Genomic DNA, 20,365 nt, shown 5'->3' with positions numbered 1-20,365 from the left:
CTGCCTTTCATCTTTGTAGAATAAAATATCTGATTGCGTAAACATCCAGTACCAATTCACGCTTCAGTAAGTGTAGAGAATTGTTTCCCAAGCTAAATTATTATTTGCCCAATTGTTTGCCACATTCTGAATATAAGTTATTTCTTACAGCAGTTCAATATTATTGTACAGTCTTGCCAAACAGAAGTGGAATCTTATAATGCAACTGCTTGAGGGAGAATTGCAGATGCTGCCTGAAAAAAAATTGTTATATTTCTTGTTGCATTTTTTTTGTGTCTACTATTCTAACCAAAGATGCAATATAGTCTGCAATATAGTTATTATTAAATCATTATTCTTTGACTATTACTGAAAATATAATGGGTTTATTAATAGTAAACAATTTACACATTCTTCTACTGAATCTTGTTTCTTTATTTAACTCTACTCCATATACCAAATTAAAAAAAAGTCACTATTAGATGAAGACTTCATAATGTCTGTAATTACAGAATGCAATCTCCATTTTGCATGCTCTTGGGTGTGGTTGAAATGCATGTTGAAACTGCACCTAGGTTTTAGACATACTAGGCAAATACTGCTTAGATATTTTGGCACACAACTTTTATTTATATGATTTCAGTTCTGAGCAGAGTTGATTTGTATAGACAATTGGCAAATCCAAACAGATAGTGGTTTAAAATACTTCATTATTTTTTTCATTTCCTCAGTGACATGAAGCTATCAAATGAACCAATTATTTATTTTCCATTAGAAGTCTGCAGTACAGGTATTAAAATAGTTTTGTCATCAATCATTTGAAATTCAGCTAAAAGCATATGGACTGGAACATCTTAACTTTTAGAACTCTAAGACAGGCATTACTCTTCAAGCTGATTATTTATTATCACTCTGTCATGTCAGTGATAATGATTTATTCATTGTGGGAACCCAAACTATATAACTCAGGAGAAGGAAAGCAATTGCTGGTTTTGGTAAGAACATCACTTGAAAAACTTCAGCCAGTGAACAAACTTGGGAAAAAGTGAATTTCTGTCTCTTGAAATTTTATTTCATCAACATTGCATATTTTGACCTGCAAAAAAATTGATAGTAGCTAGGCAAAGAACTAGGTCCTCAGCTCAGTTAGGCCAAAATACTTGTATTTAAATATTTTGTCCAGATCAGATACCTTACACGACTGTGTCTTCGTACAGGGAGCTTTATGTGCTTCCAATTGCATAAAGCAGGGGTGGACAATTAATTTTCCCAAGGGGCCACATTAGAAACAGATTGCTGTGGAGGTCTGAACCAATAGGGCTGGGAAGATATATAGGCACCCATGCATGCACATATGCAAGTTGGGGGGGAAAATGGAATAGCAATCACTTTAAAAATAAAAGCAATGCAATTGTATTGCGGGCATGGTGGAAACTTATTTACATTTGATTTCTAATAAGACACCAGACTGGAAAGTAAGACACCATGAATTAAAGTCCCATGAAAGTCAGTTCTGTGACTTAGGCCAGTCACTCTCTTCCTAACTCACTCACAGTATTGTTAACATGAGGAAAATAGGAGGAATTTATTTATAAAAACAATAAAGGCAGATAAATAAAATAAAATATAAATATAAATAAATCAATAAATTTGACCCATGTGGGCTGACAGGGACAGTCAAAGATGTGGCTCGGAGGCCATAAAGTGCCCAGGTCTGACATAAAGGCTTATAAATGCTTTTGCTTGGATTTTCACTGGAGCATTAATTAAGCTTTTATCTTAGTTTATACGTTTGAATGCAGTTGAGGAGTTGAGGCTCTTTGCTCAACCTCAAATGTGGTTAACCTTGTACCATTCCTTTTCATTTTGTCTTATCTATCTCAGAAGAAGTCTTAAATGCTTTTATGCTTGAAGCTAAATAGAAAATTGCAATGTTCTCCTGTTCTTTGCTTTTTTTTATAATTATTTGTAAATGCTTTAGGTTTTTACCCTGTACCCACTTACCTGATAGAAAGACCCCTTGACTGTAGTTCTTACTTTTACACAGCCTTACCTATTATTACACTGTTTGTTGATGAGGTGTTTTATCTCTAGAGAAATCAATCATTCTTTGCTGCTTGCATTTATTCATCATTATTGCAGGCCTACATCCAAGTATTAAAACTTTAAACAGCAGTGACATTAACTTTTTGCAAATTACCTGGCATTGTGTATCTGTGCTGCTGAAGGGCATATGCACGTAGTATCATCCTATGTTATCTGTGCGTTTATTTATTTAACCACAGGTTGCTAGTCTAACAGTCAATAAAAATGATAGATTGCCTCTGTACTCTTACAATAACTGGAAGCAGTCAGCCCCACAAGCGCTAAACGCATAAATCATAATATGTATGAAGTTGACAGTTTTAATTGCTTAGCACTGGCATGCTTTAGTCAAGGGGGGGCATCATTGGTCTTTGAAAGATAGTCCGGATAGACCTATTTCTTTCTAAAATAATGCCATTGAGAACTATCAAATAACATTTCTTTTTAACCTCTCAATTTGACAGTCTCTGCACATTTGGCATTCTGGAAGCATGCTTATTGGAATTTTTTTCAAAGCCAAATAATCACATTAATGGTCATGAATGACCGTCATCCTTCCCCCCTTTCTTCTTCTTCTTTATACTAATGCTTGAAAGTTTTGGATGCATTCCAGATGAGCAGCTCTCACCAGTTAAGCACATGTAAGAAATATTTTTGAGTATGAAAGAAATGGCCGTGAGGCAAGAGTAATTTTTAACTTTTATTTTTAGAAAAGCTGAAAGAATAGGTGCTGATGTTTCAAAAGGACCCCATTTTCCATCATTTCATGTTGGGCCTCCACTTGATTTTCATAGTATCGCCCATATTTTGACTTTGATTTATGCATGTATATCAGCCTGTGTGCAGGTACATGCCTGTGAAATAAATTATGATCAGCTTTGACCTCAGGGATGCTTTTATATGACTTGATTTTGAACAATCTCCATACGGGTGTGTAACATAACTAGACTACACAATTATGTGCCTTAAGACTTTAAGCAATTTAGGCTAGTAGTTTCAACAATGCAGTTGGCCAGTTCTCATGTAACATTGGAATCCTGTGTAACACATCTTTCAGAGACAAGAGCCAAAGGCTAAGTCTCTCGATAATGAGTTGAATTTCTGTCTTTTTCCAAGTTACTCTGATTGTAAACTGACAGCTTTGAAGGACCTTAACTGACATCAAAGGATGCAAATCATCCAGTTAGATCAATTAATGTTAATTCTCATCTCCCATTTAATTCTTTAATGCATTTCCCATTTTCTCTTTTTTTTTTCAGCCAAGCCCATTACCAAGTCCTGTTTTGGGGAGAAAGCCAAATGCTAGTCAGTCATTGCTTGCTTGGTGTAAAGAAGTTACAAAAAACTACAGAGGAGTAAAAATCACCAATTTCACTACATCTTGGAGAAATGGTTTATCCTTTTGCGCAATATTACATCACTTTAGACCTGACTTAATGTAAGTAGGAACATTTTATATTTAAACTTCCCCATTTCTTACTTTTGTTCATTTTCGGTTTCTAAAGTGCCATCTTGCAGAGTGGCAGAAATAGGTAAATCAATTTATATCGTGCCATTTCTGAGGCTTTCTTCTAAACCCATATTGATTTCTCATTTTTTGCATGCATTCTTTTTTTTTCTTTTTAATCTCAGGAAACCAACTGACTTCAAGATCTTTATGAAAATTAGGTTACTGTTAAAATGAGATGACACAATAAGCTTGTAGCTCTCGGGTGCCATCCAAAGATGACCTGATGGCAAATTTGGTTGTCATAGCTAGCCTGAAATCCCTGCCTTAATTTCTCTTTTTACATGGAAAACTTCAGGCAGTGAAACGGCCAATCTTTATATTTATTTATATTTATGTATTTATTCTTTTAATTTTCTACACTATTAGTTTTCCTGATCGCTGTGAAATTGCTAGCTACTGTACATTGGCGTTTTTTGTTAAGTTATAATTGGCTATACATTGTGGTTTGTTTTTAAAATGGGTGCTTTCTTTCTATACAAGTATTTTACATACCCACTGTGCTATTTTCCCCCTCAGTGACTACAAGTCCCTGAATCCTCAAGACATTAAGGAGAACAACAAAAAGGTAAGCATCAACAGAGGGAAAGGGATAACACAGGTTTTATTAATTTTGCAGTGACTTTGTTTTAAAAGGCCACAATTAAACTGCACAGACTATTGTTTTAAAAGGCCACAATTAAACCCCTTGAACACATTATTAAATCTGGTTTGTCATGATTTGTAACATTCATGACAAATGCTGGTTGGAATTTGAGGACCATCTTTGTAGTCTCTAATTAATAGAGGGAGCAAAGGAGAGAGAGTATGAGAGAGCAGTAGGTATTTTTATCAGCCTATTTTCTTTAATAATTTAATTATAAATAAAAATATCATTGTTCAGTAATTATCTTGACTCAAGGCTTTCTTGGCCTTTCTTTTAATATGAAAGACTTCACTGGTATGGTTATAATAAGCTCTGTTTTGGCTTCAGCTTTTATTTAAGAAAGAAGGAGAAGTAGAGATAAAACTTCACATCGGCTTTTATCCACCACAGTCAATTAAACTAAGCAATAAGGTGCAGTGCATTTTTATAATATGCAGAATAGGGAACAATTTTTTTATTGTTGGAAACAAGATTTTTGTAAGGCAAAAATATTAATGAAATATTGTCTGATAGTATTCTGGGTCCAGGTTTATAATCCTCAATAATATTAGGTAATTTAATACCCTTTTGATACAAAAGAAATGAGTTCAGTGGTTTGAGACTCAATCTAAGAATCACAGGAAGACAGGTTGGTACTTAATGCTGCTTTGACTACTCAAGACTCTCATTGTAGAAATTTCATATTTTAATTTCCATAAGATTCCAGAGCATTGGCCTAGAGGGAATCATTTAAAAATTGCTCATTTTCCACTTGATTAGACTACAACAAAACTAACAGCAAATTAATTTGGTTTGTTTTATTCACTGAATTTTTATTAGATAGTATGATTTTCTACTTTTTTAACTGATCATTTTTTTAAAGATTTAACACACAACATTCAAGTTTCAGAAAGAAAACTAGTTCTTTCACTTCCCTCTTCTTTCTGCAGAAAACAAATGAGAAATTGTTTGAGAGAGAAATTCCATATGTAGATTTTATATAGGAAATGTATATGATGAATAAAGTATTTCTTGTATGACCCACTATACGGATTGCATATGTGTCTTTTCCAATATAAAAATGATTTTCCTGAAAATAGGTCATTAACTGCAGTTACAATAACATATATGCTGTCTTTTTTTTTTTACCCGTAATGAAGTTGAACTAGAATGGGATGCTTTTGTATCATTTTCAAAATTATATTTATAGTGTCTACCGTAGTAGTTTGCTTTTGAACAAATACTTTGAAATCAACAAATCAATTTAGTCATTTTCATTTATAAAAAATTGTGACTAGAAAAAAGTGAAATTAATACTGAAATCCTTAGCCAGCTTCTCAGAAGTAGCATTGCTCTTTATTAAAGAAGCAATTGTTTTTGCTATGCTGTGTGCATCTGTGCATATATATTTTCTTTCATCACTTTGCAACCCTTTGCTTGACAGCTCTACAGAGTGAGCTTCCTGCAGATTTATTTCCTGGTCTCACACAGTTCTGTCTGATAACCTGTGTGTCCTTGATTGGAATGAACACAGACCTGGGAAAAATTGCCAATAATATATAGAATTTATATCATGATTGTATTATCTATTATGAATAGATAACACCTAACCAATTAAAATAATATACTTATTTAAAAATTCCTATATGTTTTGTCCCATAAATTCACATAAGGAAAAATAAGTAATTTGATGGGGTCAGACTTCAACTGCAAACATTAAATTCGGGAAGACAACTTCAGCTTCAACAACAAAACAACATTGGAGGAGACCTTGTTTTTTAATTATATTTTTTTCTGAATAAGATAACTATTGCTATTAGACATTCTGTGTGTGTGTGTGTGTCTGTGTGTCTGTATGTGTATATATATCAAAATTTAATACTATCCCACACAATCATATTATCTCCTAAGACATTTCTATAATGTAAAGCTACAATCCTGAATTTACTTTTTTCAGTGCAACTGTTATTGAATCTAATAGAATCAATTTCTGAATAAACATGCCTAGGCTTATCTGTAAAAACAATATTAAAAAGAGGAGGCAAAAAAACCATATTTATTGTTATGTCAGACCTTGACCAACATGTCAGTATGTCAACTTGTTTAGGCAGATTATCAGAATACTTCTGGTGTTTTTGTTGATCTCACCTGATATCTGTCGTTTATCTGTCATCGAATGCCTGTCAATAGCAATTAGCGTACACCATTTATTTGCTGGTCTTCAGAATGTATCTGGCATTTTCTTCAAGGTCTCATAGCAGCAAAAACAATTTAATGGATAACTAGAAACTATTTTTGTGCTAAGCCAAAACGAACAAATACAGATACCACCCTAATTTTATTTTTCATCACACGAGGATGTTTTTTTTTTTAAATCAGAACATTTGGAATCTGGAATCTGGAATTTCAATGTAAGTAAAATTGTGCTTCCTACCTAGGATAGGTTTTCTATCCTACTTTTCCCAGAAATCTGTGGCACCCTGATGATCATCCATATTTCTCCATTCCAGATTTGATAGTTCTGCCAGTAGAGGATGAAATTCTTTGAACTCTTGTATAGCAGCTGGCTATTTCTGTTGTCTGGCTGATCCATTTTGAAGCAGTTATCATTTATGTTCAGACTTTTAGAACAATACCAAGTGCAATACAATGCTGCAATCCAACTTGAATGGTGTAGAAACATTGTACACAGGGAGCTAGACCCAGTGCAGGAAAACAACCAATGCAATGTAAAAAACTGGAGCAGAGTAATAAAATTAGTTTAATTTCCAGTCAAATCTAACAACACAGCAGCCCTTCCAGACTGAAAACCTAGTCATTGAGGACAGAATGTTTAGTAATAATGTAGGGTTGCAAAAAATTCTCAGTCATAACTTGCATCGTGTTTTAATTGTTCAAAACAATCTGGGTTTTCCCTGTCTCTCTCAGTCAGACTGTGGGTTTTCATATCATTTTCTTTTAATTATTAGAAAGACATTTTGAAAAAATAAAAACATGTGCTGTTTTTCTCAAAAGTGGTTATAAAGCTGAAGTTATGCCCACAGTCCCTTTGGTAAAGCCTTCCTTGAAATACAATACTTTTCTCAGCCTTGCCTTGGATAGTAATAATTACCTGTAAATTGAGAAACAGCTGTGATTCTCCAAAACTAGAAAAACTTGATGCAAGTACATTCTTTAATGGAATAGGAGTAGTAAAGTTGGTCTCATTTTTAGCTTAAAGCTCCATAGCAGTTTGATAGACATGAATTAATAGTGCCTACTCCACAAAGGAAAAATAGGAAGGGAGGAAGATGGATGGACGGATGGATGGACTGACAGACAGACAGACAGATAGGCGGTCTTAACACAGCACAGATGAGCTGTTGTTTTCTGTTATTCAATTAACCAATCCAAGCTAAATGACAGCAATTTCATGGCTAATAGAAGGCTGGTCAGCTAGCATAAATCCCACAATGGATTAGTATCAGGTTTCTTTCTATCTTTGTTATCTTAGTTTCTTAGTTTAAAAATCAGTCTGCATGTCCATGTTTTTTTTTTCCTTTTCTCCAGCTGCAGGCTTTTTTTTTAATTGCTGGGACTTTGTATGACTCTAAATTCTGCTGGATAGAACAACATCTATTTTAAAATTCTCTGTAATAATCGTTGCTAGCAAAAGATTACAGCAAGCAGCATCTTCTCATTATTGGACTTTATTTTTTTTCGAGTGAAGTTACACCTATACATGGTCATGTTATTCCTGCACCTGGAGAAGAGTGGTTGAAGGGATGTCTCAAATTGGGACAGATGGTGATTGGACCATGTGATGGACTGATGGGTGCAGGGATTGGGTTTTGATTTTTGATTTACTGAGGGAAAACCCGGAACTCTCAGATTCAGGTTTTCCCAGATGTGCCAGTATGCCTTTTCCAATAAAAAGAAACTTTGAGAAATTGCCTATCTTGGAGTTGTTGATTGGGATCTGGTTTTGCTTGAACATAGGATGGATTGTGCCATTATACATTTTTCTGTCAGAAAAGGTTAAATGCTTTGTCTATGCCTTTAAGACATTAAGAATAGAGCTTACTCTTGTCTCCATCTGCACTGGCAGAGAAAGAGGGTGGGTAGGGTGGGGGGGAGGGAGGGAGGGAGGGAGACAGAGAGGGGGAGGGTTAGAAATTAATTTCTATATACCATTCTTCCATAATGGAAAATATCCATATTGGCTCACAATGCACATGGTAAATGGGAAATATCAGGATGTAGAAATAAAAGAATTCCAAGAGCAATAATATATTACAAGTATAATGTCAGTGTGATATTCTGAAAGACATAAACCAAACAAGTCTGGTTAAAATCAATATTTTAAAGGTTACTGAGCATATAGCCCAAATGGAATGAATATCATCTTTGTTTTGTGATTGCTCCAGGTCACCTCAATTCTTAGCTGAGTTCTCACAGATTGGAGCATGCAATTTTTTTATTTCAGGTGAGAATACAGAAAAAGTGTATTATCCTCTACACAAAAAATGCTCCTGCATATTGAACATTTGATGCTATGGAGAACGGTTGTAGCCTATGCTACATTTTTCATGTGAAGACACCTTTTTTCCCAGGCAATCAATCAATAAACATTTTCCAGCAGTTAAAAATAGTAGAATCATTAAAATGATACCATCTCATTTGCTATCCATGTAAGACAGATTTATAAGAAAGTAAATTATGTCAAAAAAAAAAAAAGGCAATTCCTTCTTGTTCAAACCTATATTGAATCATCATGTTTGAGCACTTAGAAAGTAGCCTTGCCTGAAGTTGCCTCAAAGTTCAGGCAATGCTTTTGGTGTCTGCCATTTTGATCCTCTTACAATACCTGTAAAGTATTGTCAGGATCCCAGAGACATGGCATGAAAATTAAAAATATGGATTGCATTGTTAAGAGTGTGGGACCCAGATAGCTGTAGGTGGGTACATTTAAGATCAGTGGCAGGATCAATCAAAAAGGGCCATATGGGTCATAACTAACGGCTCAAGTATTTCAATCTCTACTGCTAGACCTGACAGCAACATTGAAGAGAGGAGAAACGTAAGTTGAGCTCTTCTGACTGAAAAACTCATTTTAAAAAGTGCTTCCGATTTTAGTCTATTTACATGCCTACTTTGAAGTTACTGTGTTTTTTAATCAATGCTTGTTTTGTTTTTAGAATTGTGCTTTAGCTTAAAAAAGCCATTTTATTGATTGCATCATGAGACTTTTAATGGCAGCTGTTTCTTGCCCATATCTCATTTAAAGCTATAAAATGGTAAAATCCTAGGACATCTCTTTCAGAATCCTATGCATCTCCTGACAATTATCATACATTCCAGAGGCTTTGTATATCAAAAACACTAACTCTTGTTTTTGCTTCTTCTTTTAAGGCATATGATGGATTTGCTAACTTGGGAATATCCCGGCTACTTGAACCTTCTGACATGGTTTTGTTAGCCATTCCTGACAAGCTGACTGTTATGACCTATCTGTATCAAATACGGGCACATTTCAGTGGACTGGAGCTGAATGTAGTTCAGATTGAAGAAAACAGTAGCAAAAGCACATACAAAGTCGGCAACTATGAAACAGACACAAACAGCTCTGTTGACCAGGAAAAATTCTATGCAGAACTAAGTGACTTAAAACGAGAGCCAGAATTGCAGCAAGCAGCCTTTGTTTTCCAGAAAGAGCCAGTATTTATAAATGACAGCAGAGTTCTAGAGTCAGAAGGAAGCAGAGAACCTCAAGACACAACTGAGTCACAAAATTTGGCCTCTCTTCCTCCTCACAGGACTACAGATGGTGCAGAGCAAGCACAAAAACAACAGGGAAGGATTTCGAGAATATCAGAACCTGAAAAAAACAATACAGCACAGACACAGCCCCTGTTGGGAAGGAAAAAGCTTCTCAAAGCAGACACTCTAGACCTGAGCGATCTCATGCAGATCAGCAATCTAAAAAGGGATCCACTTCCCACAACTATAGGTGAGGATGTTGACAAAAAAGGACGTCAGAATTGTGACACTGCCACTTGTTTATCAGAACCTGAAAAACAGGAGCACCTCAGCCTTAGAGATAGTAGAAAATTGGATTCTGAGTTACACGTTGAAAAAACAAATGTAGAAGTGGGAAATAAATCTGGATACTCCAACAATAGGGATGTGGATATTAATAAATTAGATACGCAACTGGAGACTAAGCTAGAGGCCAAAACAGTGATACATCCAACAGATCTGCCTGGAAAAATCGCACAGGTAAGGAATCAGAAACTATTTTCCCAATATTATAATTTCTATTACAAGTTCTCTTGCAATCAATTTCAGTAACATTTTGTTTCATCAAAATTATTCTAGGGGAGGCTAAGGGACTATTTTCAGCAATAGATAAAGATATTACTACAGGAGTGATCTAAATAAGATCTGCCAGTGACATTCCTCTCCAGGGTCTTGCATGAAAAGAGCACTTTTTTCACAGTTGGCGAATCTGGATCTCACCTAGAATTGTCTTAATCCAGTGGGGAATACTCATTATACTATTATAAAAAAAATTCATCATTGATATTCCTGTCTGCCCTGTTAAATATGAGATTGGAGTGGGGGATTGCTATTTGCCAACTCAAATACAAATACGGCTTCAGCATAGATGTTACTGGTAAGGCAACAACTGGTTCCTACAATCATATTGACCTAAGCTCTACAATCTTCTAGGAAAAGGGTTCAGTAAGATGTTATGGAATTTAATCCCATGAAAACAGAAAGAGGGCTGCAACCTGAATGTGGCTCTTCTTCCATTCTCCCAACAAATGGAGGCCTCATATTTGGCCCCCAATGCTGATTGCCTCCTAGCACGAAACTCAACAAAGATTAGTTTTGAAATGAAACTGCCCCAGAGAGCAGAGATACAGGACAAAGGAACAGATGCAGCCTACAGTTCTCTTCTCTTTTGAATGCTAGCCAGAGCTCCATCCCCAGCCGGGAAAGAAGCCACCCTCTTGGGGAGCTTGACATCAAGGTGGTTTGGCTGGGATCGCTCTTCCTTCCTGAAATCTGTGTGCCCTTGACTCTGTTTTTCCCAAGTCTCTTCTCCTATCTGACTGTTGAATGTTGACTTTTTAAACAACTGACTGGGACAAATCCTCCCAAACTGGCCAAATAACATCACTGGTCTGCAGTCATTATAGTTCTGCTGTGCATAGCAAGTTGATCTCTCTCTCTCTTCATCCAATTCCACCTCATGTTTCAAAGATATGATTGCATGTAAAAGAGATGCTTAGAAGAATTAGAACTGCTATAGAATATTGGAGGATGCTTCCTGCTTTCATCCCAAATCTTTAACGTGTACGTCCAATAGCATTATATAACATATTGCATGATTCATTTAAAAAAAATTAAAAGGAAGACTCAGGTAGTGCAAGGATGGCAGAATCCATGCCTATAGGTTCTTCTGCATAAACAAAAGTACTGCTGCATATATTTAAAAAAACGGATGTTATATGGGGAAAATATGCTTAAATTTACAGTTGAAAACCCCAGGTTTGATTCTAATTTGGTAACATTGTTAATATGTGGCATTTCCTCTTATTATCAACTATCATCAGCATCTTTTTAATTATTAATCATTATATGATTATTCTATTTATTGTCAATTTTGTTTGCTTCTGCTGCAGATGCTCAAGACATTGTCTCACTCTACTTTTCCACTGGGCAATCTTCATTCACTTAGTATTTTCAACTTCCATAATATTTAGTTACCAAAAACCTTAGGAGACTCTTCTAGTATACTGTAACTTCCTTTGCTATAGTAAGTCATAAAGAGGGGAAGACGATGTAACCAGAGATCTTTCCCCTCAACGTTGACATGATTCCCTAACACGTTCTGTAGCAATGATTCCACACACCTATTCTTGCAGCCGCCCCATACTTCTTTTGCTTGAAGCAAAGCAGTAGACAATCTGGCACAAAGCTGAACTGATGAGCAAGAGAGGCAGAACCAGTCCAATGCACCACAAGAAGGCTACAAATGCTTGGACTTCTTTTGCTAATTTACAGCCAGGTTATTTCTGATACAGGCCAGATGGGAAGGGGTAACTTCTGTTGCTCTTTGCTTGGCCAACCTCTTCACAGTTGCAGCGGTTTTCAATTAGTGGGTCTTTACAATGCATCCTATAATAGATGGGGCAGCCAGGAAGCTGCCTGCAGCTCACCAGTATATCTAGTACCTTTAATGTATACATCCCAGAAAATTGCTATTTGAGGGCTGGATGGTGGTAGTTAAGGAGAAAATAATACAAGTTACAGCTTCATTTCACCCTACTGGAGCTCTAAATATAGTTCTCCTCTAAAAAAAAATGGAACTGGCCTTGTTAGCTTTTGGAATGCACTACTCTGCTGTAAAAACTTGTTATGGCCCTCTAGGTTAAAGTGGATTTTAAGCCACTAACAAGCAACCTTTCTTACTGCTACTTGGTTTTTTGGTCTTCTATTTCCTCTTGGAAAGTACCTTTGCTTTTCTTAGCAGAGCAGTACAGACCACAGAGTAGGTAGGCTAATTTGGGGCTTTGTTGTCTTTCAATATGACATATTTTGCCTTTTATGTATTTTGAAGCAACAAATGTTATCAAGACAAGAAGAGTTAAAAGAACGTGCAAGACTCCTGCTGGAACAAGCAAGAAAAGATGCTGCTTTAAAGGCAGGAAACAGACAGTTCTCCAGTTCGATTGTCCCAGGCCGCTCTAAGCAACTGACTGATGTAAGAAATGTTCATTATTGTGATCTATACAGAAGTGTATTTGGTTTTACCTACGTGTCTGGATATGGGGATATGTTTTTGGTTAGCGTACAGCAATACTGTTGCTGGCTGTAACACATCAGAACAGCAGAATACGGAGAAAATAGCAGAGAATTATTTATGGGTGATTCTTTGCTATCCTACAAAGGCTGAGCATTGTCCTTCTCCTGCCAAGAGCCAATTATTTCTCTACCGACTAAGGCCAAGGAAAGATCGCAAGTCTGTTGAAAGCTGTGCTCTTTGAGTGCCAGCCGATTTAAGATACTGGATAGATGAAAAGCAAAGTTATCTGTCATGCTGCAGCATTTCACCCAATACTGTTTGTCCCAGTGACCCTCCTTTTATCATTAGAATGAATTATTCTGATGGCTAAGCAAACCTGGGTCCAATGGGGAGGCAGCTGCAGTTGCCTATTGCTCCACCAGTAACGTCAGTGGTGACCTGAAGAGGTCTGTAATCTCTGGAGATGAAAGCTAATTAAATTTTTATGCAATCCTTCCCAAAGCAGAGATTGCCTATTGTGTCATATCATGTGCTGTAATTTTGCAATTCTTAACACTTGCACATGAGAAATTGTGTGAGTGCTGCTGCAGTTATTTTGCTAATGACTACTGTTTGGCCAAAATCTTCTTACAAAGAATGGTTGAGTTGTGTTTGCTGGGGTAAATCGCCTTGCCCCAATCATACCTGTCTTGTCTTGTCTTGACTTGACCAGCACTTATCTGAGTATATAAACTGTTAGGAGCTTTTTAATTAGTGGCTTCATACTAATAATCTTTATCTATGAAAAATAATTTCCCTTCTATGCAGCTGAGCCATAAATTAGGAGCATCTATCTTTTGTTAATTCTGTTAGGAATTAACAGAATTCCTGTTATATTATTGTTTTGTTAACATTCTTTAACAATTAAGACTTTATAGACATTTAGAGAATGAAATATTTCTGGAGTCCAAAACACTTGCAGAATAATGTCCTAATATAGTCAATGTTGGATATAACTCTTATGAAATTCAGTCTTTATCACTTAGTTATTAACCTTCACAACAAACAGTCTTTCTGCAGTACTCCTTATCTCAATGGTTATCCAATGTCTTCACACACACGCACACGCCCATGCACTCATGGGCTTCTTAATTGTGCCCCTACCCATCTTTGTCATAAACCATGTCTCTTGGGAGGGAAAACGTATTTGCCCATTTTTGTTCATAGTGCTGTAATATATTTATTAATATTCTCTTAGTAGCTGAGGGGAAGAGGAGTTGTATCATTAAGATTATTTAAGAATAATATTTCTAGTAGGCTCTGGATACACTTACTCCAATTTACCTTAACAGTGAAAAATTAATTTCCCATTTAATTACTTTCAGAGATGCTCCTTTGCTATTTCATGAAAAGAAATTACATGTTTCTAAGTTTAGTATCTGTCTCTTTTTTTGTGATGGGGTGGGGGTGGAGAAGACCATGATCATTTAGAAAGAAAAAAAATGACAAGTGACTACAGAAGCACTTAGAAGTCTGTGGAAAAATAGGAAGGAGGAAGAGTTGGAAGCGTTTTTGAACAACTTTGGTTGATTTGTATAGTCCTGCCTAAGGACAGACTACCTCAAGAATGTTCTTCACTTGGGGTAGTCTGTCTTTAATCTAATTCAGAACATGGGAAATGAATTTTGTGGTAACTGGCATTAAATGGACAGCACAGAAGTGTTAGTTTTGATCTATGTTTGCATCCAACGTATGCAAACATAGATCCTCATGAATCTGCCTATTTGCTCAGATTATAAATTGTCCTTGTTAGCCCATAATCCTGGTCTTATATGAGAGGCACTAATTTATTCTGAGTAACCCTCGCCTTGTAAAATACCTTACAAAAATGAGAAGTAGTTCACTTTGTAGCTTCAAAAATGGCTTAAGTACTTACTTTAGTTGGCCATTTTCTGAAATTATAATGCATGCTATTTTTTTATTACATAAATTATTTTTATCCTTTCGCTGTTTATCCATTGTTTATCCTTTGGCTTCTATACATTTAGCCAGTGGTTAGAACTGATGTGTTGGTTTTATGATGCGTTATATATTTTGTAAGGTACCTGGAGGCTTTAAAACCAGAAAGCATTTATTAAGTGAATGAGAATGTTCCATTCAAATTAATTAATGCATTCCTCTCAGTAGCTCAGTTCTTCTTAATTTCTCCTGGAAATTAAGTGTGTGGAAATTAAGGGTGTGGGATGCATATTCTTGAGGGCTTTGGTCCGATTACTCTTCAGGAAATACTAAACAAACAATTCCTTTGGCTGTGCCATTCAGCCAAGTTAAGATTTAATCATTTTTAGTCATCCACTTATTTCCTTTTCTGTTCAGCTCTTTTTATCTCTTTAAACATTTCACACATTTGCAATCATCTTCATAGTAGTTCAGTGTTTTGCAAGGAATGATTACCTAACCAGGAATGATGTAACTGAACAGATTTATATATAAAAAAAAAAATCTGCTTTCTTCTGTTGCTGTCACAATTTCAGCAGCCTTTCTTTATTGGTTTCAAAATTATTCCAAGTATTTGGTTCTCTCACATAAGCCTGGATTTGCATTTATGAAATCACTGGAAATGATATTTGAGTTGCTTACCTGTCTGAGATAAGCTAAAGGCAATTAAAACATCTTAAAACGGCTGATACTAGTGAAGATGTAGCGTACATAACTAAGGGTGCGTGCTTGTTAAAGTTAATTTCCTTCTTTGTAAAAGCAAAAACTCTTTTATGCTGTGAGAATTGAATATGTCTGCTGTTAATGCTAGGTTAGAGAAAAATCTGTCTTCAGGTATGTGTGTGGAGAAGGGGTTTTTGTGTTGCAGGGACAAGCTCCTTTAAAGAAATGTGCTTAATTTTCATATTTTATCTCTTTCTGTTTCTTTTGTTTTTGTGGTCAAATTAGAAGAAAGAATACCATTTTCTTCAGCATGGTTGTATAATTTGCCTGCATTCCACTTTTGTATCAGATACTGTCTGTGCTATGGCTCTTTAACATCAAGTCCTTTGCAAACTCTTGGGTGGATCCTACGGTATTGTTAGAAATTTTATTTCAAGTGTCAGCTTATTTGGTTATAAGCTGGTCAGCTTCATTGTAAGTATTGTGATATTTTCTCATTCTACAATTCCAGAGCAAAGTATAAGTCAGACAAAGTAGATGTGAAACACATCCACATACTGTTGTGATTAGATGAAAAATGGACATGTGGGAGACCAGAGAGGCTGAGCTGAACAGCACAAGTTTTTTGAAGCATGACTTAATCCTATCCTTGAATCACCACTTTGGGTAGATGGGATAGGCCATTTTCTTCATAAGAATAACCTAAACCATATTGTAAATGCAGGCTGTTGTTCCATAAGTAACAAAAAACAGAAAAGCAACATCTGAACTCAATCTGTTGGGACATTTATTTTTATGAAGCACCTAGCATTGTTTCTTCTCAATACAGCAATTGATGGTCTTCTTAATTGATAATATCCCTCCCAGGCTGTCTATCTGTCAAAGGCTGCTGTGTATTCTTCGTTCCCACAATGTTGCAAAGGGAGATAGACATTTAGTGGCAATTGCCTGATCATTTTACAACATCAACAAATAAATAGTACTTTTTACCTTTCTAGCGCCAAAGAACCTCTAAGATAAAGCTTTTTCTTTGAGGAAATACTATCCTATTTGGGTTTGGACATTGACCCTACACAAACATTATTACATAAGAACCAACCAGTCTTATGAGGCTTATGACACCTTAGATCCTTCTTGAAAAATTGGCAATTGTATGTAATTTGTGCCATTTTAAAAAAAGAAGCTTTATTGTAGAGATTGTGGCATTGTTATGATACGCCATGGCAGCAGGAAGTGCAAAATCATGAAAGCAGCATCACAGTTTCTCAACATAGTCCCTGCTTATTTATATGGCAAAAAGAGGTAGAACCGGCAGCGTTATAACACAGCTGTTCTCTTGCCATTTTGGCAAAAGAAGTCTGCAAATGCTTATGAGCCATAGGAACTCTACTATACTCTGGAACATAGCCCAGATTCCTGCCAATTGCATATTGGAAGGTCTAAGCAAACTTGTATTCTCATAGAACTTAGTAAAGCTTCTTCACAGTCTACAAAGCTTCCAGAAACATTCTCACAAAACTTTAGTGGAACAAATACAAATATAGAAGGGGGGCAGTGGTTGTATTTTGAAATTTAAGAAGGATGCTTGTTTCCTCAATGTTAGTGTACCATTTAAAGCAAAGTATTTCCATATTGAGCAAGTTTATTATCAGGTCACTTGTTTTTGGTTCATTTGAAGTTTTCCCTCAAAGCCATGATCACTATTATACTGTACAAACAAAATATAATTATATTAAGGGAATGAATTTTATCACTATGAATTTTACAGCAAAAAAGATATAAAGAGCTCAATATTTTCCATTGTATAAAGGTCATTTGGGCTTCATTAGAAGAGGTGTTAAAATTGTTTGAGGCAGAAACAGATGATAGATCTTAATACACTTATACCAGTTGTGGTTTTGATGTTTCTAGATTTAAGCAAAAAAGTGGTTTTGATATTTCTAGATTTAAACAAAAAAACAGAATAAAACTTTTTACTTTAGTTTGCTGTAGGTTTTTTTATAGAAGTTATAGAAGATATTTTATAGAAGATATTTCTCATTGTCTAGAAAGTAAAATGTCTCTTTTTAAACAACTTTTTAAAAGCTCTGCAAATTTCTATGACTTAGATTATCAATATTTTTTTCCTAAAAAATGAGAAAAGTAAAAGAATACGGCTGGGTACTATCAGTTAAACCTATAACAGACTTTGTGTCCTTTCTAAACATATTGATGGATGAGATTTTATATTATGTCAACCTTGCCCCTTTGATGGTAATTGGAAAATATTGATTTAAGGTTGGAAGTCAAATCTGTCATGCTGATTATTGTCACCAGATTTAAATATGATCCCCAGATTTCCTTTAGATTACAAAAGAAGCAGTTACCACCTAATTAATAAAAAGGTTGAACATTATTTGATGATCCCTGGGAGCTCATAACTTATTCACTATTAGCCATATTTGTCTTCCAAACAGACCCCTAAAAAGCTGACAAAAGTGGTTTAAGATGATAAGAGATTCACCACAATATTTAAATTATGATCATGACATTTTTTCTGCTGCGTTGTCTTATGTGAGAGAAAATAACAAGGAACTGCAGAGGAACACTTATAAAAAAATGAACTTATTCTGATCAAAATAATAATATGTATAATCTGATACATTTTCACTGAGGAAATTATCTCAAACTAATTTTATATTGAAGAAGGAAGGAGGTTTCTAATATTCTGAATCTTGGCACTGTCTGATGGTCTATCTTTTGTTTATACTGTGTTTTGAGGACTGAGGAAGGGCAAAATACATAATTTACAAACGTGCAGTTTGGCCTGTGTATCTCCGATATCTACATGCCGTAATAGGAGGGAGGTGGACACATATGCAGAATAAAAAGAATTGTTTAATATTAAACCATTTCTATGTAACTAAGATCAGTCCTGGAAGTACATGAAGTAATTAGTTCTACCACTGACTGTTTTATAGAAAATAAGCAAAGCTGTCATTACTTCAGTCATAGCAATCATTAATTGTTTCATTATCAAAAATGGTGAATTGTTTGAATTCTTCTTAGCATCTGAGAACAACAAAAATGCCTACCCAATTTAGCAGTGTGTTTCTAAATGAGATCATGCAGAAGTGCCTAATCTAACCTAGATCCAAAACTTATATGTTTTCCTATTGTTTGTCCTTTAATGACTGGCAAGGAAGTGGTCTCTGTTTCTAAAAGATCTGTTTTGTAAGAACCCCTCCTTTTTTAACCACTGGGGATGCTCTTTTTGCACTGCAGCTAATGACCATAAATGTTTTTGCGTGGCTGTTTTCATTTCATCCCAGAGCCATATGTTTCATTGCATTTCTCAGCATGCATGACAGTAGAGTTTAAATCTTTATTCATTTCATTTTAAAATGTTTCTTTTGTTCTCCTTATCATGTTTCTGGCTTTCCCAAGGATATGTGCTTTGCCTTAAACGAAAAGTCACATGTGCATTACTAATTGTGTGCCATTGTATTTTCATTTCCTAGTGGTGGCACTGTGAAGCTACTAATTCTTTTGCTTCACTTGATGTAAAATAATCCGAGCTTCTTTGATAGTGCTGAAACAGTATTAATTGTTTTGTACATTTCTTGGTCACTCTACTTAGGTGGTCTTCATAATCTATTAGAACTTTCAGCCAGATTTTGTAATGTCATGCCTCCAGCGGTGATTAAATTGGTAATTAATGAAGAGTCTTTGGCAATGTAACCCACATCCCATTAATTTTCCTTTTCCCCCCTTCAATTTTTTTTTTAGAAGTTGTCATCTCTGTCAGAAAGGATTGCGCCACCTTGCTACAGCCCCTTGGAATCAAATCACAGCGGCTTGATTTTTGCAGCCATTAGTAGATCAGAGCAGTAATTTCACAGTATTTTGGTCAGGGTAATTATAGTACCACGTACTAAGTAGAGTTGGGAATTTCACACAAGAAGTCCAGAAATACCAGGTGAGCTTCCTTGTGTTCACTGGGTCGTTATGATTAGTTTAATTGGGCTTTGTTTGATTTTCGCCGCAGGGATTCTTTGTGCCAGTGCATTGCAGTGACTTTCTACTCTAAGGTTTCTGACAGGAACTGGGGCAAAAATGAACTCTTTGAAGTAGGATTCTTCTAAACAACTTTTTCTTTTTTCAGAGAAGGTCAGAGCAAGGAAAACTTTCATGTAAATAGTTAACTGAAGTGATCATTCAGAAAGTATTTTTGTCTCTTGCGTATTAATGTATTATATGTGTTTTTTCAAAATTTATATTTTCCTTAACAGAAAAAAATGTGCATTAAGACAATAACTTTATATTATCAACTCAATTAAAAGAGAACATTTATTTGTGACCTTGTGTTGCCCTGCTAAAATCCAAATAAAACTATGGACTTTTTTCCTTTATTTTTGATGTTAGCACTGACTTTAATAAAATGAATTTTAGTTTTAGTATTTAGTATTTGATTTTATTAAAAATCAAATCAATTGGGTGGAGAATCCAGGTACCTGGTTTATTATAAGTTTCAGTTAGAATTTCCTAAATGTATATCTTAACACATTTTTACACTAGGTTTTTCTTAGAAAAAGATTAGGAGGCAGGAAAAATTTGTGTTATCTCCTACCGGACATCAGTCAGAATGTGTTTTCTCTCAGTAACACAGTCATTTTCAACAGTTCCCCATGTTGGAGAAGAGATGTTCTTATTGATTTACAATTTGCATAATATAAATCTAATATTGGTTCTATTT

The 20,365-nt window shown here is 35.3% G+C and overlaps 1 protein-coding gene across 4 annotated transcripts in view; it reads left to right on the top strand.

Annotated features, from left to right (window-relative positions):
- Positions 1–20,365, top strand: part of EHBP1 (EH domain binding protein 1) — a 252,941-nt gene that overhangs the window by 139,271 nt on the left and 93,305 nt on the right. For all 4 annotated transcript variants that reach the window (XM_026668426.2, XM_026668424.2, XM_026668427.2 and 1 more), the window contains 4 exons: positions 3,324–3,502; positions 4,091–4,139; positions 9,588–10,454; positions 12,805–12,948. In XM_026668426.2, coding sequence (XP_026524211.1) covers positions 3,324–3,502; positions 4,091–4,139; positions 9,588–10,454; positions 12,805–12,948 — 1,239 coding nt within the window. The remainder of the gene's footprint in view (positions 1–3,323; positions 3,503–4,090; positions 4,140–9,587; positions 10,455–12,804; positions 12,949–20,365) is intronic.

The sequence above is a fragment of the Notechis scutatus genome, chromosome 1 (genome assembly GCF_049901735.1).
Source record: "Notechis scutatus isolate UNSWTSFEM ecotype Mainland chromosome 1, rNotScu1.2, whole genome shotgun sequence".
Lineage (NCBI taxonomy): Eukaryota > Metazoa > Chordata > Lepidosauria > Squamata > Elapidae > Notechis > Notechis scutatus.
The sequence above is the reverse complement of the archived record's forward strand: the minus strand, read 5'-3'. Positions and strand labels throughout refer to the sequence as shown.